The sequence below is a fragment of the Mustelus asterias genome, unplaced genomic scaffold, assembly GCF_964213995.1.
Source record: "Mustelus asterias unplaced genomic scaffold, sMusAst1.hap1.1 HAP1_SCAFFOLD_694, whole genome shotgun sequence".
Taxonomy (NCBI): domain Eukaryota; kingdom Metazoa; phylum Chordata; class Chondrichthyes; order Carcharhiniformes; family Triakidae; genus Mustelus; species Mustelus asterias.
Genome location: NW_027590643.1, coordinates 157,033 through 184,803, shown reverse-complemented (window position 1 = coordinate 184,803; position 27,771 = coordinate 157,033). Strand labels below are relative to the sequence as shown.

The window sequence follows — 27,771 nt, the reverse complement described above, 5'->3', positions numbered from 1 at the left end:
GTTTTGCCCCCTCTCTAGTCGGGCCATCCACATACTGAATGAGAAATTCCTCCTGAATACACTCAACAAATTTCTCTCCATCCAACCCTCTAATACTATGGCTGTCCCAGTCAATGTTGGGAAAGTGCAGTTAAATATGTGGTTGCAGGGATGGTGTAGGAGGGAGGGTTTCAGATACGTGGATAATTGGAACACGTTCTGGGGAAGGTGGGACCTGTACAAACAGGACGGGGTGCACCTGAACCAGAGGGGCACCAATATCCTCGGAGGGAAATTTGTTACGGCTCTTCAGGGGGGTTTAAACTAATTTGTCAGGGGAGTGGGAAAGGGAGTTGTAGTCCAGAAGTCAGTGAGGGTGGTGAGGTATTGGGGAAGGTATCAGGGTCAAGGGTGGGTACTGGTAGACAGGAAGGTGGGTTGAAGTGTGTCTACTTCAATGCAAGGAGCATCCGGAACAAGGTAGATGAACTTGGGGCGTGGATTGGTACTTGGGACTACGATGTTGTGGCCATTACGGAGACGTGGGTAGAACAAGGACAGGAATGGTTGTTGGACGTTCCGGGGTATAGATGTTTCACTAAGTGTAGGGAAGCTGGTAAAAGAGGTGGAGGAGTGGCATTGTTAATCAAGGATAGTTTAACGGCTGCGGAAAGGCACTTCGTGGGGGATCTGCACACTGAGGTAATATGGGCTGAAGTTAGAAATAGGAAAGGAGCGGTCACGTTGCTAGGAGTTTACTATAGGCCCCCAAATAGTAATAGAGATGTGGAGGAAGAAATTGCTAAGCAGATTATGGATATGTGTGGGGGTCACAGGGTAGTTGTCATGGGGGACTTTAACTTTCCAAATATTGATTGGAACCTTTGTAGGTCAAATAGTTTGGATGGGGCAGTTTTTGTGCAGTGTGTGCGGGAGGGTTTCCTGACACAATATGTGGATGGGCCGACTAGAGGTGAGGCCACATTGGATTTGGTACTGGGAAATGAACCGGGCCAAGTGTTAGATTTGGTTGTGGGAGAGCAATTTGGAGATAGTGACCACAATTCGGTGTCTTTTGTTATTGCAATGGAGAGGGATAGGGCCGTACGGCAGGGCAAGGTTTACAATTGGGGGAGGGGTAATTATGATGCGATTAGGCAAGAATTAGGGGGCATAAGTTGGGAACAGAAACTGTCAGAGAAAGGAACTAATGAAAAGTGGAATTTTTTCAAGGAACAAATACTGGATGTCCTTGATAGGTATGGTCCTGTCAGGCAGGGAGGAAATGGCCGAGTGAGGGAACCATGGTTCACAAAAGAGGTGGAATGTCTTGTGAAAAGGAAGAGGGAAGCTTATGTCGGGATGAGGAAACAAGGTTCAGATGGCTCGATTGAGGGTTACAAGTTAGCAAGGAATGAGCTGAAAAAGGGGCTTAGGAGAGCTAGGAGGGGACATGAGAAGTCCTTGGCGGGTCGGATCAAGGAAAACCCCAAGGCTTTTTACTCTTATGTGAGGAATAAAAGAATGACCAGGGTGAGGTTAGGGCCGGTCAAGGACAGTAGTGGGAACTTGTGTATGGAGTCAGTAGAGATAGGCGAGGTGATGAATGAATACTTTTCTTCAGTGTTCACCAAGGAGAGGGGCCATGTTTTTGAGGAAGAGAAGGTGTTACAGGCTAATAGGCTGGAGGAAATAGATGTTCGGAGGGAGGATGTCTTGGCAGTTTTGAATAAACTGAAGGTCGATAAGTCCCCTGGGCCTGATGAAATGTATCCTAGGATTCTTTGGGAGGCAAGGGATGAGATTGCAGAGCCTTTGGCGTTGATCTTTGGGTCCTCGCTGCTGTCCACGGGGATGGTGCCAGAGGACTGGAGAATGGCGAATGTTGTTCCTCTGTTTAAGAAAGGGAATAGAAATGACCCTGGTAATTATAGACCGGTTAGTCTTACTTCGGTGGTTGGTAAATTGATGGAAAAGGTCCTTAGGGATGGGATTTACGACCATTTAGAAAGATGCGGATTAATCCGAGATAGTCAGCACGGATTCGTGAAGGGCAAGTCGTGCCTCACAAATTTGATAGAATTTTTTGAGGAGGTAACTAAGTGTGTTGATGAAGGTAGGGCAGTTGATGTCATATACATGGATTTTAGTAAGGCGTTTGATAAGGTCCCCCATGGTCGGCTTATGATGAAAGTGAGGAGGTGTGGGATAGAGGGAAAGTTGGCCGATTGGATAGGCAACTGGCTGTCTGACCGAAGACAGAGGGTGGTGGTCGATGGAAAATTTTCGGATTGGAGGCAGGTTGCTAGCGGTGTGCCGCAGGGATCAGTGCTTGGTCCTCTGCTCTTTGTGATTTTTATTAATGACTTAGAGGAGGGGGCTGAAGGATGGATCAGTAAATTTGCTGATGACACCAAGATTGGTGGAGTAGTGGATGAGGTGGAGGGCTGTTGTAGGCTGCAAAGAGACATAGATAGGATGCAAAGCTGGGCTGAAAAATGGCAAATGGAGTTTAACCCTGATAAATGTGAGGTGATTCATTTTGGTAGGACAAATTTAAATGTGGATTACAGGGTCAAAGGTAGGGTTCTGAAGACTGTGGAGGAACAGAGAGATCTTGGGGTCCATATCCACAGATCTCTAAAGGTTGCCACTCAAGTGGATAGAGCTGTGAAGAAGGCCTGTAGTGTGTTAGCTTTTATTAACAGGGGGTTGGAGTTTAAGAGCCGTGGGGTTATGCTGCAACTGTACAGGACCTTGGTGAGACCACATTTGGAATATTGTGTGCAGTTCTGGTCACCTCACTATCGGAAGGATGTGGAAGCGCTGGAAGGAGTGCAGAGGAGATTTACCAGGATGCTGCCTGGTTTGGAGGGTAGGTCATATGAGGAAAGGTTGAGGGAGCTAGGGCTATTCTCTCTGGAGCGGAGGAGGCTGAGGGGAGACTTAATAGAGGTTTAAAAAATGATGAGGGGGATAGATAGAGTGAACGTTCAAAGACTATTTCCTCGGGTGGATGGAGCTATTACAAGGGGGCATAACTATAGGGTTCGTGGTGGGAGATACAGGAATGATATCAGAGGTAGGTTCTTTACGCAGAGAGTGGTTGGGGTGTGGAATGGACTGCCTGCAGTGATAGTGGAGTCAGACACTTTAGAAACATTTAAGCGGTTATTGGATAGGCACATGGAGCACACCAGGATGATAGGGAGTGGGATAGCTTGATCTTGGTTTCAGATAAAGCTCGGCACAACATCGTGGGCCGAAGGGCCTGTTCTGTGCTGTACTGTTCTATGTTCTATAAAGTTAAAATCTGCCCTATTTTTCTTGGAGCTATCTGTAATCTCCTTACATATTTGCTCCTGGGCGGTGGGTGGGGTGGGAGGTGGGGGGGGGGCGGGGGATGGATGTGAGGAAGGATTTTTTGTGCACAGTGGGTGGTTTTGACTTGGTCCTTGTTGTCCACGAGGATGCTGGAGGAAGTGATGGTTACTGATTTCAAAAGGACATTGGATGCTGCTTGAGGTTAATGTATTGCAACAGTCCAGGAATAGAGCAGGCGATTGGGACTGAGTGGAATTCTCTACAGACAGACAGCATGGATTCGATGGGCTGAATGATCTCCTTCTGTCTGCTGTTGATTGTGCTAACTCATTCTGTCTGTATATCTGGCCTGTTGCAGCAGTTGAGTGGACAGATATGGAACACCGGACCTTGGTGGCAATCTTGAGCAGTGTGATGTGGAGCGTTGGCAATATGTTACTGGCACTCATTGCGTATCTCATCAGAGACTGGCGCTGGCTACTTTTCACAGTGACCACTCCCTCCCTGGCTGCTGCTTCCCTGTGCTGGTGAGTACACACACTAAACCATAGTTGAGAACATTCAAAAGGTTTGGGAGCGTGAACTTCAACAGCAGAAAAATCAAAGAATCAGCCCTCCAGGCATTGGAACTCCCCATGTTAAACACCACTTGGAGGAAACACTGAGGAATAACAGGCAACTGATTATCTCAATGGAGAGAAACTTCAAAATGCTTCAGTGTAGAGGGATCCGGGTGGCCTTGTGCATGAATCGCAGAACGTTAATATGCAGGTACAGAGGGAAAGAAGGAAGGCAAATGGAACTTTAGCATTCATTGCGAATGGAGTGGTGAATCTGTGGAACTCTTTGCCGCAGAAGGCTGTGCAGACCAGGTCAATGAGTGTCTTTCAGACACAGATAGATAGGTTCTTGATTAATGAGGGGATCAGGGGTTATGGGGAAAAGACAGGAGAATGGAGATGAATAAAAAATCAGCCATGATTGAATGGCAGAGCAGACTCGATGGGCTGAGTGGCCTCATTCTGCTCCTGTGTCTTATGGTCTTATGGAATACAGTATAAAAGTAAGAAATTGTTGCTAAAATACATGGTGTTGGTGACAGCGCATCAGGGGCACTGTGTACAGTTTTGGTGACACTGTATCAGGGGCACTGTGTACAGTTTTGGTGACACTGTATCAGGGGCATTGTGTACAGTTTTGGTGACACTGTATCAGGGGCATTGTGTACAGTTTTGGTGACACTGTATCAGGGGCACTGTGTACAGTTTTGGTGACACTGTATCAGGGGCATTGTGTACAGTTTTGGTGACACTGTATCAGGGGCATTGTGTACAGTTTTGGTGACACTGTATCAGGGGCACTGTGTACAGTTTTGGTGACACTGTATCAGGGGCATTGTGTACAGTTTTGGTGACACTGTATCAGGGGCACTGTGTACAGTTTTGGTGACACTGTATCGGGGCACTGTGTACAGTTTTGGTGACACTGTATCAGGGGCACTGTGTACAGTTTTGGTGACACTGTATCAGGGGCACTGTGTACAGTTTTGGTGACACTGTATCAGGGGCACTGTGTACAGTTTTGGTGACACTGTATCGGGGGCACTGTGTACAGTTTTGGTGACACTGTATCGGGGGCACTGTGTACAGTTTTGGTGACACTGTATCGGGGGCACTGTGTACAGTTTTGGTGACACTGTATCGGGGGCATTGTGTACAGTTTTGGTGACACTGTATCAGGGGCACTGTGTACAGTTTTGGTGACACTGTATCCGGGGCACTGTGTACAGTTTTGGTGACACTGTATCAGGGGCACTGTGTACAGTTTTGGTGACACTGTATCAGGGGCACTGTTTACAGTTTTGGTGACACTGTATCCGGGGCACTGTGTACAGTTTTGGTGACACTGTATCGGGGGCACTGCGTACAGTTTTGGTGACACTGTATCCGGGGCACTGTGTACAGTTTTGGTGACACTGTATCCGGGGCACTGTGTACAGTTTTGGTGACACTGTATCAGGGGCATTGTGTACAGTTTTGGTGACACTGTATCAGGGGCACTGTGTACAGTTTTGGTGACACTGTATCAGGGGCACTGTGTACAGTTTTGGTGACACTGTATCGGGGGCACTGTGTACAGTTTTGGTGACACTGTATCAGGGGCATTGTGTACAGTTTTGGTGACACTGTATCAGGGGCACTGTGTACAGTTTTGGTGACACTGTATCAGGGGCACTGTGTACAGTTTTGGTGACACTGTATCGGGGGCACTGTGTACAGTTTTGGTGACACTGTATCAGGGGCACTGTGTACAGTTTTGGTGACACTGTATCAGGGGCACTGTGTACAGTTTTGGTGACACTGTATCCGGGGCACTGTGTATAGTTTTGGTGACACTGTATCGGGGGCACTGTGTACAGTTTTGGTGACACTGTATCAGGGGCACTGTGTACAGTTTTGGTGACACTGTATCGGGGGCACTGTGTACAGTTTTGGTGACACTGTATCCGGGGCACTGTGTACAGTTTTGGTGACACTGTATCAGGGGCACTGTGTACAGTTTTGGTAACACTGTATCAGGGGCACTGTGTACAGTTTTGGTGACACTGTATCGGGGGCACTGTGTACAGTTTTGGTGACACTGTATCCGGGGCACTGTGTACAGTTTTGGTAACACTGTATCAGGGGCACTGTGTACAGTTTTGGTGACACTGTATCGGGGGCACTGTGTACAGTTTTGGTGACACTGTATCCGGGGCACTGTGTACAGTTTTGGTGACACTGTATCAGGGGCACTGTGTACAGTTTTGGTGACACTGTATCAGGGGCACTGTGTACAGTTTTGGTGACACTGTATCCGGGGCACTGTGTACAGTTTTGGTGACACTGTATCCGGGGCACTGTGTACAGTTTTGGTGACACTGTATCAGGGGCACTGTGGACAGTTTTGGTGACACTGTATCAGGGGCACTGTGTACAGTTTTGGTGACACTGTATCCGGGGCACTGTGTACAGTTTTGGTGACACTGTATCCGGGGCACTGTGTACAGTTTTGGTGACACTGTATCAGGGGCACTGTGTACAGTTTTGGTGACACTGTATCAGGGGCACTGTGTACAGTTTTGGTGACACTGTATCCGGGGCACTGTGTACAGTTTTGGTGACACTGTATCCGGGGCACTGTGTACAGTTTTGGTGACACTGTATCGGGGGCACTGTGTACAGTTTTGGTGACACTGTATCAGGGGCACTGTGTACAGTTTTGGTGACACTGTATCAGGGGCACTGTGTACAGTTTTGGTGACACTGTATCAGGAGCACTGTGTACAGTTTTGGTGACACTGTATCAGGGGCACTGTGTACAGTTTTGGTGACACTGTATCAGGGGCACTGTGTACAGTTTTGGTGATACTGTATCAGGGGCACTGTGTACAGTTTTGGTGATACTGTAACAGGAGCACTGTGTACAGTTTTGGTGACACTGTATCGGGGGCACTGTGTACAGTTTTGGTGACACTGTATCGGGGGCACTGTGTACAGTTTTGGTAACACTGTATCAGGGGCACTGTGTCTAGTTTTGGTGATACTGTATAAGGGGCACTGCGTACAGTTTTGGTGACACTGTATCAGGGGCACTGTGTACAGTTTTGGTGACACTGTATCAGGGGCACTGCGTACAGTTTTGGTGACACTGTATCGGGGGCACTGTGTACAGTTTTGGTGACACTGTATCGGGGGCACTACGTACAGTTTTGGTGACACTGTATCCGGGGCACTGTGTACAGTTTTGGGGACACTGTATCAGGTGCACTGTGTACAGTTTTGGTGACACTGTATCAGGGGCACTGTGTACAGTTTTGGTGATACTGTATCAGGGGCACTGTGTACAGTTTTGGTGACACTGTATCTGGGGCACTGCGTACAGTTTTGGTGACACTGTATCGGGGGCACTGTGTACAGTTTTGGTGACACTGTATCCGGGGCACTGCGTACAGTTTTGGTGACACTGTATCGGGGGCACTGTGTACAGTTTTGGTGACACTGTATCCGGGGCACTGTGTACAGTTTTGGTGACACTGTATCGGGGGCACTGTGTACAGTTTTGGTGACACTGTATCAGGGGCACTGTGTACAGTTTTGGTGACACTGTATCCGGGGCACTGTGTACAGTTTTGGTGACACTGTATCCGGGGCACTGTGTACAGTTTTGGTGACACTGTATCAGGGGCACTGTGTACAGTTTTGGTGACACTGTATCAGGGGCACTGTGTACAGTTTTGGTGACACTGTATCAGGGGCACTGTGTACAGTTTTGGTGAGACTGTATCCGGGGCACTGTGTACAGTTTTGGTGACACTGTATCAGGGGCACTGTGTACAGTTTTGGTGACACTGTATCAGGGGCACTGTGTACAGTTTTGGTGACACTGTATCCGGGGCACTGTGTACAGTTTTGGTGACACTGTATCCGGGGCACTGTGTACAGTTTTGGTGACACTGTATCGGGGGCACTGTGTACAGTTTTGGTGACACTGTATCGGGGGCACTGTGTACAGTTTTGGTGACACTGTATCAGGGGCACTGTGTACAGTTTTGGTGACACTGTATCAGGGGCACTGTGTACAGTTTTGGTGACACTGTATCAGGAGCACTGTGTACAGTTTTGGTGACACTGTATCAGGGGCACTGTGTACAGTTTTGGTGACACTGTATCAGGGGCACTGTGTACAGTTTTGGTGATACTGTATCAGGGGCACTGTGTACAGTTTTGGTGATACTGTAACAGGAGCACTGTGTACAGTTTTGGTGACACTGTATCGGGGCACTGTGTACAGTTTTGGTGACACTGTATCAGGGGCACTGTGTACAGTTTTGGTGATACTGTATCAGGGGCATTGTGTACAGTTTTGGTGACACTGTATCGGGGGCACTGTGTACAGTTTTGGTGACACTGTATCAGGGGCACTGTGTACAGTTTTGGTGACACTGTGTCGGGGGAACTGTGTACACTTTTGGTGACACTGTATCGGGGGCACTGTGTACAGTTTTGGTGACACTGTATCAGGGGCACTGCGTACAGTTTTGGTGACACTGTATCGGGGGCACTGTGTACAGTTTTGGTGACACTGTATCAGGGGCACTGCGTACAGTTTTGGTGACACTGTATCGGGGGCACTGTGTACAGTTTTGGTGACACTGTATCAGGGGCACTGTGTACAGTTTTGGTGACACTGTATCAGGGGCACTGCGTACAGTTTTGGTGACACTGTATCGGGGGCACTGTGTACAGTTTTGGTGACACTGTATCGGGGGCACTATGTACAGTTTTGGTGACACTGTATCCGGGGCACTGTGTACAGTTTTGGGGACACTGTATCAGGAGCACTGTGTACAGTTTTGGTGACACTGTATCAGGGGCACTGTGTACAGTTTTGGTGATACTGTATCAGGGGCACTGTGTACAGTTTTGGTGACACTGTATCAGAGACACTGTGTACAGTTTTGGTGACACTGTATCTGGGGCACTGCGTACAGTTTTGGTGACACTGTATCGGGGGCACTGTGTACAGTTTTGGTGACACAGTATCAGGAGCACTGTGTACAGTTTTGGTGACACTGTATCAGGGGCACTGTGTACAGTTTTGGTGACACTGTATCGAGGGCACTGTGTACAGTTTTGGTGACACTGTATCAGGGGCATTGTGTACAGTTTTGGTGACACTGTATCCGGGGCACTGTGTACAGTTTTGGTGACACTGTATCGGGGGCACTGTGTACAGTTTTGGTGACACTGTATCAGGGGCACTGTGTACAGTTTTGGTGACACTGTTTCAGGGGCACTGTGTACAGTTTTGGTGACACTGTATCAGGGGCATTGTGTACAGTTTTGGTGACACTGTATTGGGGGCACTGTGTACAGTTTTGGTGACACTGTATCAGGGGCACTGTGTACAGTTTTGGTGACACTGTATCAGGAGCACTGCGTACAGTTTTGGTGACACTGTATCAGGGGCACTGTGTACAGTTTTGGTGACACTGTATCAGGGGCACTGTGTACAGTTTTGGTGACACTGTATCAGGGGCACTGAGTACAGTTTTGGTGACACTGTTTCAGGGGCACTGTGTACAGTTTTGGTGACACTGTATCGGGGGCACTGTGTACAGTTTTGGTGACACTGTATCAGGGGCACTGTGTACAGTTTTGGTGACACTGTTTCAGGGGCACTCTGTACAGTTTTGGTGACACTGTATCAGGGGCACTGTGTACAGTTTTGGTGACACTGTATCAGGGGCACTGTGTACAGTTTTGGTGACACTGTATCGGGGGCACTGTGTACAGTTTTGGTGACACTGTATCAGGGGCACCGTGTACAGTTTTGGTGACACTGTATCGAGGGCACTGTGTACAGTTTTGGTGACACTGTATCAGGGGCATTGTGTACAGTTTTGGTGACACTGTATCGGGGGCACTGTGTACAGTTTTGGTGACACTGTATCGAGGGCACTGTGTACAGTTTTGGTGACACTGTATCAGGGGCATTGTGTACAGTTTTGGTGACACTGTATCGGGGGCACTGTGTACAGTTTTGGTGACACTGTATCGGGGGCACTGTGTACAGTTTTGGTGACACTGTATCAGGGGCACTGTGTACAGTTTTGGTGACACTGTTTCAGGGGCACTGTGTACAGTTTTGGTGACACTGTATCAGGGGCACTGTGTACAGTTTTGGTGACACTGTTTCAGGGGCACTGTGTACAGTTTTGGTGACACTGTATCAGGGGCACTGTGTACAGTTTTGGTGACACTGTTTCAGGGGCACTGTGTACAGTTTTGGTGACACTGTATCAGGGGCACTGTGTACAGTTTTGGTGACACTGTTTCAGGGGCACTGTGTACAGTTTTGGTGACACTGTATCGGGGGCACTGTGTACAGTTTTGGTGACACTGTATCAGGGGCACTGTGTACAGTTTTGGTGACACTGTATCAGGGGCATTGTGTACACTTTTGGTGACACTGTATCGGGGGCACTGTGTACAGTTTTGGTGACACTGTATCGGGGCACTGTGTACAGTTTTGGTGACACTGTATCAGGGGCATGGTGTACAGTTTTGGTGACACTGTATCGGGGGCACTGTGTACAGTTTTGGTGACACTGTATCAGGGGCACTGCGTACAGTTTTGGTGACACTGTATCAGGGGCACTGCGTACAGTTTTGGTGACACTGTATCGGGGGCACTGTGTACACTTTTGGTGACACTGTATCGGGGGCACTGTGTACAGTTTTGGTGACACTGTATCGGGGCACTGTGTACAGTTTTGGTGACACTGTATCAGGGGCACTGTGTACAGTTTTGGTAACACTGTATCAGGGGCACTGTGTACAGTTTTGGTGATACTGTATCAGGGGCACTGCGTACAGTTTTGGTGACACTGTATCAGGGGCACTGTGTACAGTTTTGGTGACACTGTATCAGGGGCACTGCGTACAGTTTTGGTGACACTGTATCGGGGGCACTGTGTACAGTTTTGGTGACACTGTATCGGGGGCACTATGTACAGTTTTGGTGACACTGTATCCGGGGCACTGTGTACAGTTTTGGGGACACTGTATCAGGAGCACTGTGTACAGTTTTGGTGACACTGTATCAGGGGCACTGTGTACAGTTTTGGTGATACTGTATCAGGGGCACTGTGTACAGTTTTGGTGACAGTGTATCAGAGACACTGTGTACAGTTTTGGTGACACTGTATCTGGGGCACTGCGTACAGTTTTGGTGACACTGTATCGGGGGCACTGTGTACAGTTTTGGTGACACAGTATCAGGAGCACTGTGTACAGTTTTGGTGACACTGTATCAGGGGCACTGTGTACAGTTTTGGTGACACTGTATCGAGGGCACTGTGTACAGTTTTGGTGACACTGTATCAGGGGCATTGTGTACAGTTTTGGTGACACTGTATCCGGGGCACTGTGTACAGTTTTGGTGACACTGTATCGGGGGCACTGTGTACAGTTTTGGTGACACTGTATCAGGGGCACTGTGTACAGTTTTGGTGACACTGTTTCAGGGGCACTGTGTACAGTTTTGGTGACACTGTATCAGGGGCATTGTGTACAGTTTTGGTGACACTGTATTGGGGGCACTGTGTACAGTTTTGGTGACACTGTATCGGGGGCACTGTGTACAGTTTTGGTGACACTGTATCGGGGGCACTGTGTACAGTTTTGGTGACACTGTATCAGGGGCACTGTGTACAGTTTTGGTGACACTGTTTCAGGGGCACTCTGTACAGTTTTGGTGACACTGTATCAGGGGCACTGTGTACAGTTTTGGTGACACTGTATCAGGGGCACTGTGTACAGTTTTGGTGACACTGTATCGGGGGCACTGTGTACAGTTTTGGTGACACTGTATCAGGGGCACCGTGTACAGTTTTGGTGACACTGTATCGAGGGCACTGTGTACAGTTTTGGTGACACTGTATCAGGGGCACTGTGTACAGTTTTGGTGACACTGTATCGGGGGCACTGTGTACAGTTTTGGTGACACTGTATCAGGGGCACTGTGTACAGTTTTGGTGACACTGTTTCAGGGGCACTGTGTACAGTTTTGGTGACACTGTATCAGGGGCACTGTGTACAGTTTTGGTGACACTGTATCAGGGGCATTGTGTACACTTTTGGTGACACTGTATCGGGGGCACTGTGTACAGTTTTGGTGACACTGTATCGGGGCACTGTGTACAGTTTTGGTGACACTGTATCAGGGGCACGGTGTACAGTTTTGGTGACACTGTATCGGGGGCACTGTGTACAGTTTTGGTGACACTGTATCAGGGGCATTGTGTACAGTTTTGGTGACACTGTATCGGGGGCACTGTGTACAGTTTTGGTGACACTGTATCCGGGGCACTGTGTACAGTTTTGGTGACACTGTATCGGGGGCACTGTGTACAGTTTTGGTGACACTGTATCAGGGGCATTGTGTACAGTTTTGGTGACACTGTATCGGGGGCACTGCGTACAGTTTTGGTGACACTGTATCGGGGGCACTGTGTACAGTTTTGGTGACACTGTATCGGAGGCACTGTGTACAGTTTTGGTGACACTGTATCAGGGGCACTGTGTACAGTTTTGGTGACACTGTATCAGGGGCACTGTGTACAGTTTTGGTGACACTGTATCAGGAGCATTGTGTACAGTTTTGGTGACACTGTATCAGGGGCACTGCGTACAGTTTTGGTGACACTGTATCGGGGCATTGTGTACAGTTTTGGTGACACTGTATCAGGAGCGTTGTGTCCATTTTTGGTGACACTGTATCAGGGGCACTGTGTACAGTTTTGGTGACACTGTATCGGGGGCACTGTGTACAGTTTTGGTGACACTGTATCAGGGGCACTGTGTACAGTTTTGGTGACACTGTATCAGGAGCACTGTGTACAGTTTTGGTGACACTGTATCAGGAGCATTGTGTACAGTTTTGGTGACACTGTATCGGGGGCACTGTGTACAGTTTTGGTGACACTGTATCAGGAGCATTGTGTACAGTTTTGGTGACACTGTATCGGGGGCACTGTGTACAGTTTTGGTGACACTGTATCAGGAGCATTGTGTACAGTTTTGGTGACACTGTATCGGGGGCACTGTGTACAGTTTTGGTGACACTGTATCAGGGGCACTGTGTACAGTTTTGGTGACACTGTATCGGGGGCACTGTGTACAGTTTTGGTGACACTGTATCAGGGGCACTGTGTACAGTTTTGGTGACACTGTATCGGGGGCACTGCGTACAGTTTTGGTGACACTGTATCGGGGGCACTGCGTACAGTTTTGGTGACACTGTATCGGGGGCACTGTGTACAGTTTTGGTGACACTGTATCAGGGGCACTGCGTACAGTTTTGGTGACACTGTATCAGGGGCACTGCGTACAGTTTTGGTGACACTGTATCGGGGGCACTGTGTACAGTTTTGGTGACACTGTATCGGGGGCACTGTGTACAGTTTTGGTGACACTGTATCGGGGGCACTGTGTACAGTTTTGGTGACACTGTATCGGGGGCACTGTGTACAGTTTTGGTGACACTGTATCAGGGGCACTGTGTACAGTTTTGGTGACACTGTATCGGGGGCACTGTGTACAGTTTTGGTGACACTGTATCGGGGGCACTGTGTACAGTTTTGGTGACACTGTATCAGGGGCACTGTGTACAGTTTTGGTGACACTGTATCGGGGGCACTGTGTACAGTTTTGGTGACACTGTATCAGGGGCACTGTGTACAGTTTTGGTGACACTGTATCAGGGGCATTGTGTACAGTTTTGGTGACACTGTATCAGGGGCACTGTGTACAGTTTTGGTGACACTGTATCGGGGCACTGTGTACAGTTTTGGTGACACTGTATCAGGGGCACTGTGTACAGTTTTGGTGACACTGTATCAGGGGCACTGTGTACAGTTTTGGTGACACTGTATCAGGGGCACTGTGTACAGTTTTGGTGACACTGTATCGGGGGCACTGTGTACAGTTTTGGTGACACTGTATCGGGGGCACTGTGTACAGTTTTGGTGACACTGTATCGGGGGCACTGTGTACAGTTTTGGTGACACTGTATCGGGGGCATTGTGTACAGTTTTGGTGACACTGTATCAGGGGCACTGTGTACAGTTTTGGTGACACTGTATCAGGGGCACTGTGTACAGTTTTGGTGACACTGTATCCGGGGCACTGTGTACAGTTTTGGTGACACTGTATCCGGGGCACTGTGTACAGTTTTGGTGACACTGTATCGGGGGCACTGCGTACAGTTTTGGTGACACTGTATCCGGGGCACTGTGTACAGTTTTGGTGACACTGTATCCGGGGCACTGTGTACAGTTTTGGTGACACTGTATCAGGGGCATTGTGTACAGTTTTGGTGACACTGTATCAGGGGCACTGTGTACAGTTTTGGTGACACTGTATCAGGGGCACTGTGTACAGTTTTGGTGACACTGTATCGGGGGCACTGTGTACAGTTTTGGTGACACTGTATCAGGGGCACTGTGTACAGTTTTGGTGACACTGTATCAGGGGCACTGTGTACAGTTTTGGTGACACTGTATCAGGGGCACTGTGTACAGTTTTGGTGACACTGTATCGGGGGCACTGTGTACAGTTTTGGTGACACTGTATCAGGGGCACTGTGTACAGTTTTGGTGACACTGTATCAGGGGCACTGTGTACAGTTTTGGTGACACTGTATCAGGGGCACTGTGTACAGTTTTGGTGACACTGTATCGGGGGCTCTGTGTACAGTTTTGGTGACACTGTATCCGGGGCACTGTGTACAGTTTTGGTGACACTGTATCAGGGGCACTGTGTACAGTTTTGGTAACACTGTATCAGGGGCACTGTGTACAGTTTTGGTGACACTGTATCGGGGGCACTGTGTACAGTTTTGGTGACACTGTATCCGGGGCACTGTGTACAGTTTTGGTAACACTGTATCGGGGGCACTGTGTACAGTTTTGGTGACACTGTATCGGGGGCACTGTGTACAGTTTTGGTGACACTGTATCCGGGGCACTGTGTACAGTTTTGGTGACACTGTATCAGGGGCACTGTGTACAGTTTTGGTGACACTGTATCAGGGGCACTGTGTACAGTTTTGGTGACACTGTATCCGGGGCACTGTGTACAGTTTTGGTGACACTGTATCCGGGGCACTGTGTACAGTTTTGGTGACACTGTATCAGGGGCACTGTGTACAGTTTTGGTGACACTGTATCAGGGGCACTGTGTACAGTTTTGGTGACACTGTATCCGGGGCACTGTGTACAGTTTTGGTGACACTGTATCCGGGGCACTGTGTACAGTTTTGGTGACACTGTATCAGGGGCACTGTGTACAGTTTTGGTGACACTGTATCAGGGGCACTGTGTACAGTTTTGGTGACACTGTATCCGGGGCACTGTGTACAGTTTTGGTGACACTGTATCCGGGGCACTGTGTACAGTTTTGGTGACACTGTGTCGGGGGCACTGTGTACAGTTTTGGTGACACTGTATCAGGGGCACTGCGTACAGTTTTGGTGACACTGTATCAGGGGCACTGTGTACAGTTTTGGTGACACTGTATCAGGAGCACTGTGTACAGTTTTGGTGACACTGTATCAGGGGCACTGTGTACAGTTTTGGTGACACTGTATCAGGGGCACTGTGTACAGTTTTGGTGATACTGTATCAGGGGCACTGTGTACAGTTTTGGTGATACTGTAACAGGAGCACTGTGTACAGTTTTGGTGACACTGTATCGGGGGCACTGTGTACAGTTTTGGTGACACTGTATCAGGGGCACTGTGTACAGTTTTGGTGACACTGTATCAGGGGCACTGTGTACAGTTTTGGTGACACTGTATCCGGGGCACTGTGTACAGTTTTGGTGACACTGTATCCGGGGCACTGTGTACAGTTTTGGTGACACTGTATCAGGAGCACTGTGTACAGTTTTGGTGACACTGTATCAGGGGCACTGTGTACAGTTTTGGTGACACTGTATCAGGGGCACTGTGTACAGTTTTGGTGATACTGTATCAGGGGCACTGTGTACAGTTTTGGTGATACTGTAACAGGAGCACTGTGTACAGTTTTGGTGACACTGTATCGGGGGCACTGTGTACAGTTTTGGTGACACTGTATCGGGGGCACTGTGTACAGTTTTGGTGACACTGTATCAGGGGCATTGTGTACACTTTTGGTGACACTGTATCGGGGGCACTGTGTACAGTTTTGGTGACACTGTATCGGGGCACTGTGTACAGTTTTGGTGACACTGTATCAGGGGCATGGTGTACAGTTTTGGTGACACTGTATCGGGGGCACTGTGTACAGTTTTAGTGACACTGTATCAGGGGCACTGTGTACAGTTTTGGTGACACTGTATCAGGGGCACTGCGTACAGTTTTGGTGACACTGTATCGGGGGCACTGTGTACACTTTTGGTGACACTGTATCGGGGGCACTGTGTACAGTTTTGGTGACACTGTATCGGGGCACTGTGTACAGTTTTGGTGACACTGTATCGGGGGCACTGTGTACAGTTTTGGTGACACTGTATCAGGGGCACTGTGTACAGTTTTGGTGACACTGTATCAGGAGCATTATGTACAGTTTTGGTGACACTGTATCAGGGGCACTGTGTACAGTTTTGGTGACACTGTATCAGGGGCACTGTGTACAGTTTTGGTGACACTGTATCGGGGCATTGTGTACAGTTTTGGTGACACTGTATCAGGAGCGTTGGGTCCATTTTTGGTGACACTGTATCAGGGGCACTGTGTACAGTTTTGGTGACACTGTATCGGGGGCACTGTGTACAGTTTTGGTGACACTGTATCAGGGGCACTGTGTACAGTTTTGGTGACACTGTATCAGGAGCACTGTGTACAGTTTTGGTGACACTGTATCAGGAGCACTGTGTACAGTTTTGGTGACACTGTATCAGGAGCACTGCGTACAGTTTTGGTGACACTGTATCGGGGCATTGTGTACAGTTTTGGTGACACTGTATCAGGAGCGTTGGGTCCATTTTTGGTGACACTGTATCAGGGGCACTGTGTACAGTTTTGGTGACACTGTATCGGGGGCACTGTGTACAGTTTTGGTGACACTGTATCAGGGGCACTGTGTACAGTTTTGGTGACACTGTATCAGGGGCACTGTGTACAGTTTTGGTGACACTGTATCGGGGGCACTGTGTACAGTTTTGGTGACACTGTATCAGGAGCATTGTGTACAGTTTTGGTGACACTGTATCGGGGGCACTGTGTACAGTTTTGGTGACACTGTATCAGGAGCATTGTGTACAGTTTTGGTGACACTGTATCGGGGGCACTGTGTACAGTTTTGGTGACACTGTATCAGGGGCACTGTGTACAGTTTTGGTGACACTGTATCGGGGGCACTGTGTACAGTTTTGGTGACACTGTATCAGGGGCACTGTGTACAGTTTTGGTGACACTGTATCGGGGGCACTGCGTACAGTTTTGGTGACACTGTATCGGGGGCACTGTGTACAGTTTTGGTGACACTGTATCAGGGGCACTGTGTACAGTTTTGGTGACACTGTATCAGGGGCACTGCGTACAGTTTTGGTGACACTGTATCGGGGGCACTGTGTACAGTTTTGGTGACACTGTATCAGGAGCATTGTGTACAGTTTTGGTGACACTGTATCGGGGGCACTGTGTACAGTTTTGGTGACACTGTATCAGGAGCATTGTGTACAGTTTTGGTGACACTGTATCGGGGGCACTGTGTACAGTTTTGGTGACACTGTATCAGGGGCACTGTGTACAGTTTTGGTGACACTGTATCGGGGGCACTGTGTACAGTTTTGGTGACACTGTATCAGGGGCACTGTGTACAGTTTTGGTGACACTGTATCGGGGGCACTGTGTACAGTTTTGGTGACACTGTATCGGGGCACTGTGTACAGTTTTGGTGACACTGTATCAGGGGCATTGTGTACAGTTTTGGTGACACTGTATCAGGGGCACTGTGTACAGTTTTGGTGACACTGTATCGGGGCACTGTGTACAGTTTTGGTGACACTGTATCAGGGGCACTGTGTACAGTTTTGGTGACACTGTATCAGGGGCACTGTGTACAGTTTTGGTGACACTGTATCAGGGGCACTGTGTACAGTTTTGGTGACACTGTATCGGGGGCACTGTGTACAGTTTTGGTGACACTGTATCAGGGGCACTGTGTACAGTTTTGGTGACACTGTATCGGGGGCACTGTGTACAGTTTTGGTGACACTGTATCGGGGGCATTGTGTACAGTTTTGGTGACACTGTATCAGGGGCACTGTGTACAGTTTTGGTGACACTGTATCAGGGGCACTGTGTACAGTTTTGGTGACACTGTATCAGGGGCACTGTGTACAGTTTTGGTGACACTGTATCCGGGGCACTGTGTACAGTTTTGGTGACACTGTATCGGGGGCACTGCGTACAGTTTTGGTGACACTGTATCCGGGGCACTGTGTACAGTTTTGGTGACACTGTATCCGGGGCACTGTGTACAGTTTTGGTGACACTGTATCAGGGGCATTGTGTACAGTTTTGGTGACACTGTATCAGGGGCACTGTGTACAGTTTTGGTGACACTGTATCAGGGGCACTGTGTACAGTTTTGGTGACACTGTATCGGGGGCACTGTGTACAGTTTTGGTGACACTGTATCAGGGGCACTGTGTACAGTTTTGGTGACACTGTATCAGGGGCACTGTGTACAGTTTTGGTGACACTGTATCAGGGGCACTGTGTACAGTTTTGGTGACACTGTATCGGGGGCACTGTGTACAGTTTTGGTGACACTGTATCAGGGGCACTGTGTACAGTTTTGGTGACACTGTATCCGGGGCACTGTGTACAGTTTTGGTGACACTGTATCAGGGGCATGGTGTACAGTTTTGGTGACACTGTATCAGGGGCACTGTGTACAGTTTTGGTGACACTGTATCAGGGGCATGGTGTACAGTTTTGGTGACACTGTATCAGGGGCACTGTGTACAGTTTTGGTGACACTGTATCAGGGGCATGGTGTACAGTTTTGGTGACACTGTATCAGGGGCACTGTGTACAGTTTTGGTGACACTGTATCAGGGGCACTGTGTACAGTTTTGGTGACACTGTATCCGGGGCACTGTGTACAGTTTTGGTGACACTGTATCAGGGGCACTGTGTACAGTTTTGGTGACACTGTATCAGGGGCACTGTGTACAGTTTTGGTGACACTGTATCGGGTGCACTGTGTACAGTTTTGGTGACACTGTATCCGGGGCACTGTGTACAGTTTTGGTGACACTGTATCAGGGGCACTGTGTACAGTTTTGGTGACACTGTATCCGGGGCACTGTGTACAGTTTTGGTGACACTGTATCGGGGGCACTGCGTACAGTTTTGGTGACACTGTATCCGGGGCACTGTGTACAGTTTTGGTGACACTGTATCCGGGGCACTGTGTACAGTTTTGGTGACACTGTATCGGGGGCACTGTGTACAGTTTTGGTGACACTGTATCCGGGGCACTGTGTACAGTTTTGGTGACACTGTATCAGGGGCACTGTGTACAGTTTTGGTGACACTGTATCAGGGGCACTGTGTACAGTTTTGGTGACACTGTATCCGGGGCACTGTGTACAGTTTTGGTGACACTGTATCCGGGGCACTGTGTACAGTTTTGGTGACACTGTATCAGGGGCACTGTGTACAGTTTTGGTGACACTGTATCAGGGGCACTGTGTACAGTTTTGGTGACACTGTATCCGGGGCACTGTGTACAGTTTTGGTGACACTGTATCCGGGGCACTGTGTACAGTTTTGGTGACACTGTATCAGGGGCACTGTGTACAGTTTTGGTGACACTGTATCAGGGGCACTGTGTACAGTTTTGGTGACACTGTATCCGGGGCACTGTGTACAGTTTTGGTGACACTGTATCCGGGGCACTGTGTACAGTTTTGGTGACACTGTGTCGGGGGCACTGTGTACAGTTTTGGTGACACTGTATCAGGGGCACTGTGTACAGTTTTGGTGACACTGTATCAGGGGCACTGTGTACAGTTTTGGTGACACTGTATCAGGAGCACTGTGTACAGTTTTGGTGACACTGTATCAGGGGCACTGTGTACAGTTTTGGTGACACTGTATCAGGGGCACTGTGTACAGTTTTGGTGATACTGTATCAGGGGCACTGTGTACAGTTTTGGTGATACTGTAACAGGAGCACTGTGTACAGTTTTGGTGACACTGTATCGGGGGCACTGTGTACAGTTTTGGTGACACTGTATCAGGGGCACTGTGTACAGTTTTGGTGACACTGTATCAGGGGCACTGTGTACAGTTTTGGTGACACTGTATCCGGGGCACTGTGTACAGTTTTGGTGACACTGTATCCGGGGCACTGTGTACAGTTTTGGTGACACTGTATCAGGAGCACTGTGTACAGTTTTGGTGACACTGTATCAGGGGCACTGTGTACAGTTTTGGTGACACTGTATCAGGGGCACTGTGTACAGTTTTGGTGATACTGTATCAGGGGCACTGTGTACAGTTTTGGTGATACTGTAACAGGAGCACTGTGTACAGTTTTGGTGACACTGTATCGGGGGCACTGTGTACAGTTTTGGTGACACTGTATCGGGGGCACTGTGTACAGTTTTGGTGACACTGTATCAGGGGCATTGTGTACACTTTTGGTGACACTGTATCGGGGGCACTGTGTACAGTTTTGGTGACACTGTATCGGGGCACTGTGTACAGTTTTGGTGACAGTGTATCAGGGGCATGGTGTACAGTTTTGGTGACACTGTATCGGGGGCACTGTGTACAGTTTTGGTGACACTGTATCAGGGGCACTGTGTACAGTTTTGGTGACACTGTATCAGGGGCACTGCGTACAGTTTTGGTGACACTGTATCGGGGGCACTGTGTACACTTTTGGTGACACTGTATCAGGGGCACTGTGTACAGTTTTGGTGACACTGTATCGGGGCACTGTGTACAGTTTTGGTGACACTGTATCGGGGGCACTGTGTACAGTTTTGGTAACACTGTATCAGGGGCACTGTGTACAGTTTTGGTGATACTGTATCAGGGGCACTGCGTACAGTTTTGGTGACACTGTATCAGGGGCACTGTGTACAGTTTTGGTGACACTGTATCAGGGGCACTGCGTACAGTTTTGGTGACACTGTATCGGGGGCACTGTGTACAGTTTTGGTGACACTGTATCGGGGGCACTATGTACAGTTTTGGTGACACTGTATCCGGGGCACTGTGTACAGTTTTGGGGACACTGTATCAGGAGCACTGTGTACAGTTTTGGTGACACTGTATCAGGGGCACTGTGTACAGTTTTGGTGATACTGTATCAGGGGCACTGTGTACAGTTTTGGTGACAGTGTATCAGAGACACTGTGTACAGTTTTGGTGACACTGTATCTGGGGCACTGCGTACAGTTTTGGTGACACTGTATCGGGGGCACTGTGTACAGTTTTGGTGACACAGTATCAGGAGCACTGTGTACAGTTTTGGTGACACTGTATCAGGGGCACTGTGTACAGTTTTGGTGACACTGTATCGAGGGCACTGTGTACAGTTTTGGTGACACTGTATCAGGGGCATTGTGTACAGTTTTGGTGACACTGTATCCGGGGCACTGTGTACAGTTTTGGTGACACTGTATCGGGGGCACTGTGTACAGTTTTGGTGACACTGTATCAGGGGCACTGTGTACAGTTTTGGTGACACTGTTTCAGGGGCACTGTGTACAGTTTTGGTGACACTGTATCAGGGGCATTGTGTACAGTTTTGGTGACACTGTATTGGGGGCACTGTGTACAGTTTTGGTGACACTGTATCAGGGGCACTGTGTACAGTTTTGGTGACACTGTATCGGGGGCACTGTGTACAGTTTTGGTGACACTGTATCAGGGGCACTGTGTACAGTTTTGGTGACACTGTTTCAGGGGCACTCTGTACAGTTTTGGTGACACTGTATCAGGGGCACTGTGTACAGTTTTGGTGACACTGTATCAGGGGCACTGTGTACAGTTTTGGTGACACTGTATCGGGGGCACTGTGTACAGTTTTGGTGACACTGTATCAGGGGCACCGTGTACAGTTTTGGTGACACTGTATCGAGGGCACTGTGTACAGTTTTGGTGACACTGTATCAGGGGCACTGTGTACAGTTTTGGTGACACTGTATCGGGGGCACTGTGTACAGTTTTGGTGACACTGTATCAGGGGCACTGTGTACAGTTTTGGTGACACTGTTTCAGGGGCACTGTGTACAGTTTTGGTGACACTGTATCAGGGGCACTGTGTACAGTTTTGGTGACACTGTTTCAGGGGCACTGTGTACAGTTTTGGTGACACTGTATCAGGGGCATTGTGTACACTTTTGGTGACACTGTATCGGGGGCACTGTGTACAGTTTTGGTGACACTGTATCGGGGCAATGTGTACAGTTTTGGTGACACTGTATCAGGGGCATGGTGTACAGTTTTGGTGACACTGTATCGGGGGCACTGTGTACAGTTTTGGTGACACTGTATCAGGGGCATTGTGTACAGTTTTGGTGACACTGTATCGGGGGCACTGTGTACAGTTTTGGTGACACTGTATCCGGGGCACTGTGTACAGTTTTGGTGACACTGTATCGGGGGCACTGTGTACAGTTTTGGTGACACTGTATCAGGGGCATTGTGTACAGTTTTGGTGACACTGTATCGGGGGCACTGCGTACAGTTTTGGTGACACTGTATCGGGGGCACTGTGTACAGTTTTGGTAACACTGTATCAGGGGCACTGTGTACAGTTTTGGTGACACTGTATCAGGGGCATTGTGTACAGTTTTGGTGACACTGTATCGGGGGCATTGTGTACAGTTTTGGTGACACTGTATCAGGGGCACTGTGTACAGTTTTGGTGACACTGTATCAGGGGCACTGTGTACAGTTTTGGTGACACTGTATCGGGGGCACTGTGTACAGTTTTGGTGACACTGTATCGAGGGCACTGTGTACAGTTTTGGTGACACTGTATCAGGGGCATGGTGTACAGTTTTGGTGACACTGTATCGGGGGCACTGTGTACAGTTTTGGTGACACTGTATCAGGGGCACTGTGTACAGTTTTGGTGACACTGTATCAGGGGCACTGTGTACAGTTTTGGTGACACTGTATCCGGGGCACTGTGTACAGTTTTGGTGACACTGTATCAGGGGCACTGTGTACAGTTTTGGTGACACTGTATCGGGGCACTGTGTACAGTTTTGGTGACACTGTATCAGGGGCACTGTGTACAGTTTTGGTGACACTGTATCGGGGCACTGTGTACAGTTTTGGTGACACTGTATCAGGGGCATGGTGTACAGTTTTGGTGACACTGTATCGGGGGCACTGTGTACAGTTTTGGTGACACTGTATCAGGGGCATTGTGTACAGTTTTGGTGACACTGTATCGGGGGCACTGTGTACAGTTTTGGTGACACTGTATCCGGGGCACTGTGTACAGTTTTGGTGACACTGTATCGGGGGCACGGTGTACAGTTTTGGTGACACTGTATCAGGGGCACTGTGTACAGTTTTGGTGACACTGTATCAGGGGCACTGCGTACAGTTTTGGTGACACTGTATCGGGGGCACTGTGTACAGTTTTGGTAACACTGTATCAGGGGCACTGTGTACAGTTTTGGTGACACAGTATCAGGGGCACTGCGTACAGTTTTGGTGACACTGTATCGGGGGCACTGTGTACAGTTTTGGTGACACAGTATCAGGAGCACTGTGTACAGTTTTGGTGACACTGTATCAGGAGCACTGCGTACAGTTTTGGTGACACTGTACCAGGGGCACTGTGTACAGTTATGGTGACACTGTATCCGGGGCACTGTGTACAGTTTTGGTGACACTGTATCAGGAGCACTGTGTACAGTTTTGGTGACACTGTTTCAGCTGCACTGTGTACAGTTTTGGTGATACTGTATCAGGGGCACAGTGTACAGTTTTGGTGACACTGTATCAGGGGCACTGTGTACAGTTTTGGTGACACTGTATCAGGAGCACTGCGTACAGTTTTGGTGACACTGTATCCGGGGCACTGTGTACAGTTTTGGTGACACTGTATCAGGGGCACTGTGTACAGTTTTGGTGACACTGTATCAGGGGCACTGTGTACAGTTTTGGTGACACTGTATCGGGGGCACTGTGTACAGTTTTGGTGACACTGTATCAGGAGCATTGTGTACAGTTTTGGTGACACTGTATCAGGGGCACTGTGTACAGTTTTGGTGACACTGTATCAGGGGCATTGTGTACAGTTCTGGTGACACTGTATCGGGGGCACTGTGTACAGTTTTGGTGACACTGTATCAGGGGCACTGTGTACAGTTTTGGTGACACTGTATCAGGAGCATTGTGTACAGTTTTGGTGACACTGTATCAGGGGCACTGTGTACAGTTTTGGTGACACTGTATCAGGGGCACTGTGTACAGTTTTGGTGACACTGTATCGGGGGCACTGTGTACAGTTTTGGTGACACTGTATCAGGGGCACTGTGTACAGTTTTGGTGACACTGTATCAGGAGCGTTGTGTACAGTTTTGGTGACACTGTATCAGGAGCATTGTGTACAGTTTTGGTGACACTGTATCAGGGGCACTGTGTACAGTTTTGGTGACACTGTATCAGGGGCACTGTGTACAGTTTTGGTGACACTGTATCAGGGGCATTGTGTACAGTTTTGGTGACACTGTATCGGGGGCACTGTGTACAGTTTTGGTGACACTGTATCGGAGGCACTGTGTACAGTTTTGGTGACACTGTATCAGGGGCACTGTGTACAGTTTTGGTGACACTGTATCAGGAGCATTGTGTACAGTTTTGGTGACACTGTATCAGGGGCACTGCGTACAGTTTTGGTGACACTGTATCAGGGGCACTGTGTACAGTTTTGGTGACACTGTATCGGGGCATTGTGTACAGTTTTGGTGACACTGTATCAGGAGCGTTGTGTCCATTTTTGGTGACACTGTATCAGGGGCACTGTGTACAGTTTTGGTGACACTGTATCGGGGGCACTGTGTACAGTTTTGGTGACACTGTATCAGGGGCACTGTGTACAGTTTTGGTGACACTGTATCAGGAGCACTGTGTACAGTTTTGGTGACACTGTATCAGGAGCATTGTGTACAGTTTTGGTGACACTGTATCGGGGGCACTGTGTACAGTTTTGGTGACACTGTATCAGGAGCATTGTGTACAGTTTTGGTGACACTGTATCGGGTGCACTGTGTACAGTTTTGGTGACACTGTATCAGGAGCATTGTGTACAGTTTTGGTGACACTGTATCGGGGGCACTGTGTACAGTTTTGGTGACACTGTATCAGGGGCACTGTGTACAGTTTTGGTGACACTGTATCGGGGGCACTGTGTACAGTTTTGGTGACACTGTATCAGGGGCACTGTGTACAGTTTTGGTGACACTGTATCGGGGGCACTGCGTACAGTTTTGGTGACACTGTATCGGGGGCACTGTGTACAGTTTTGGTAACACTGTATCAGGGGCACTGTGTACAGTTTTGGTGACACAGTATCAGGGGCACTGCGTACAGTTTTGGTGACACTGTATCGGGGGCACTGTGTACAGTTTTGGTGACACAGTATCAGGAGCACTGTGTACAGTTTTGGTGACACTGTATCAGGAGCACTGCGTACAGTTTTGGTGACACTGTATCAGGGGCACTGTGTACAGTTATGGTGACACTGTATCCGGGGCACTGTGTACAGTTTTGGTGACACTGTATCAGGAGCACTGTGTACAGTTTTGGTGACACTGTTTCAGCTGCACTGTGTACAGTTTTGGTGATACTGTATCAGGGGCACAGTGTACAGTTTTGGTGACACTGTATCAGGGGCACTGTGTACAGTTTTGGTGACACTGTATCAGGAGCACTGCGTACAGTTTTGGTGACACTGTATCCGGGGCACTGTGTACAGTTTTGGTGACACTGTATCAGGGGCACTGTGTACAGTTTTGGTGACACTGTATCAGGGGCACTGTGTACAGTTTTGGTGACACTGTATCGGGGGCACTGTGTACAGTTTTGGTGACACTGTATCAGGAGCATTGTGTACAGTTTTGGTGACACTGTATCAGGGGCACTGTGTACAGTTTTGGTGACACTGTATCAGGGGCATTGTGTACAGTTCTGGTGACACTGTATCGGGGGCACTGTGTACAGTTTTGGTGACACTGTATCAGGGGCACTGTGTACAGTTTTGGTGACACTGTATCAGGAGCATTGTGTACAGTTTTGGTGACACTGTATCAGGGGCACTGTGTACAGTTTTGGTGACACTGTATCAGGGGCACTGTGTACAGTTTTGGTGACACTGTATCGGGGGCACTGTGTACAGTTTTGGTGACACTGTATCAGGGGCACTGTGTACAGTTTTGGTGACACTGTATCAGGAGCGTTGTGTACAGTTTTGGTGACACTGTATCAGGAGCATTGTGTACAGTTTTGGTGACACTGTATCAGGGGCACTGTGTACAGTTTTGGTGACACTGTATCAGGGGCACTGTGTACAGTTTTGGTGACACTGTATCAGGGGCATTGTGTACAGTTTTGGTGACACTGTATCGGGGGCACTGTGTACAGTTTTGGTGACACTGTATCGGAGGCACTGTGTACAGTTTTGGTGACACTGTATCAGGGGCACTGTGTACAGTTTTGGTGACACTGTATCAGGAGCATTGTGTACAGTTTTGGTGACACTGTATCAGGGGCACTGCGTACAGTTTTGGTGACACTGTATCAGGGGCACTGTGTACAGTTTTGGTGACACTGTATCGGGGCATTGTGTACAGTTTTGGTGACACTGTATCAGGAGCGTTGTGTCCATTTTTGGTGACACTGTATCAGGGGCACTGTGTACAGTTTTGGTGACACTGTATCGGGGGCACTGTGTACAGTTTTGGTGACACTGTATCAGGGGCACTGTGTACAGTTTTGGTGACACTGTATCAGGAGCACTGTGTACAGTTTTGGTGACACTGTATCAGGAGCATTGTGTACAGTTTTGGTGACACTGTATCGGGGGCACTGTGTACAGTTTTGGTGACACTGTATCAGGAGCATTGTGTACAGTTTTGGTGACACTGTATCGGGTGCACTGTGTACAGTTTTGGTGACACTGTATCAGGAGCATTGTGTACAGTTTTGGTGACACTGTATCGGGGGCACTGTGTACAGTTTTGGTGACACTGTATCAGGGGCACTGTGTACAGTTTTGGTGACACTGTATCGGGGGCACTGTGTACAGTTTTGGTGACACTGTATCAGGGGCACTGTGTACAGTTTTGGTGACACTGTATCGGGGGCACTGCGTACAGTTTTGGTGACACTGTATCGGGGGCACTGTGTACAGTTTTGGTGACACTGTATCAGGGGCACTGTGTACAGTTTTGGTGACACTGTATCAGGGGCACTGCGTACAGTTTTGGTGACACTGTATCGGGGGCACTGTGTACAGTTTTGGTGACACTGTATCAGGAGCATTGTGTACAGTTTTGGTGACACTGTATCGGGGGCACTGTGTACAGTTTTGGTGACACTGTATCAGGAGCATTGTGTACAGTTTTGGTGACACTGTATCGGGGGCACTGTGTACAGTTTTGGTGACACTGTATCAGGGGCACTGTGTACAGTTTTGGTGGCACTGTATCGGGGGCACTGTGTACAGTTTTGGTGACACTGTATCAGGGGCACTGTGTACAGTTTTGGTGACACTGTATCGGGGGCACTGTGTACAGTTTTGGTGACACTGTATCAGGGGCACTGTGTACAGTTTTGGTGACACTGTATCAGGGGCATTGTGTACAGTTTTGGTGACACTGTATC

At 48.8% G+C, this 27,771-nt stretch overlaps 1 protein-coding gene across 1 annotated transcript in view; it reads left to right on the top strand.

Moving 5' to 3' along the window:
• Window positions 1-27,771, top strand: part of LOC144487271 (solute carrier family 22 member 7-like) — a gene marked incomplete at its 5' end in the record, with an annotated part of 146,418 nt that overhangs the window by 8,193 nt on the left and 110,454 nt on the right. Inside the window, one exon of the mRNA XM_078205355.1 lies at window positions 3,662-3,830. Coding sequence (XP_078061481.1) covers window positions 3,662-3,830 — 169 coding nt within the window. The remainder of the gene's footprint in view (window positions 1-3,661; window positions 3,831-27,771) is intronic.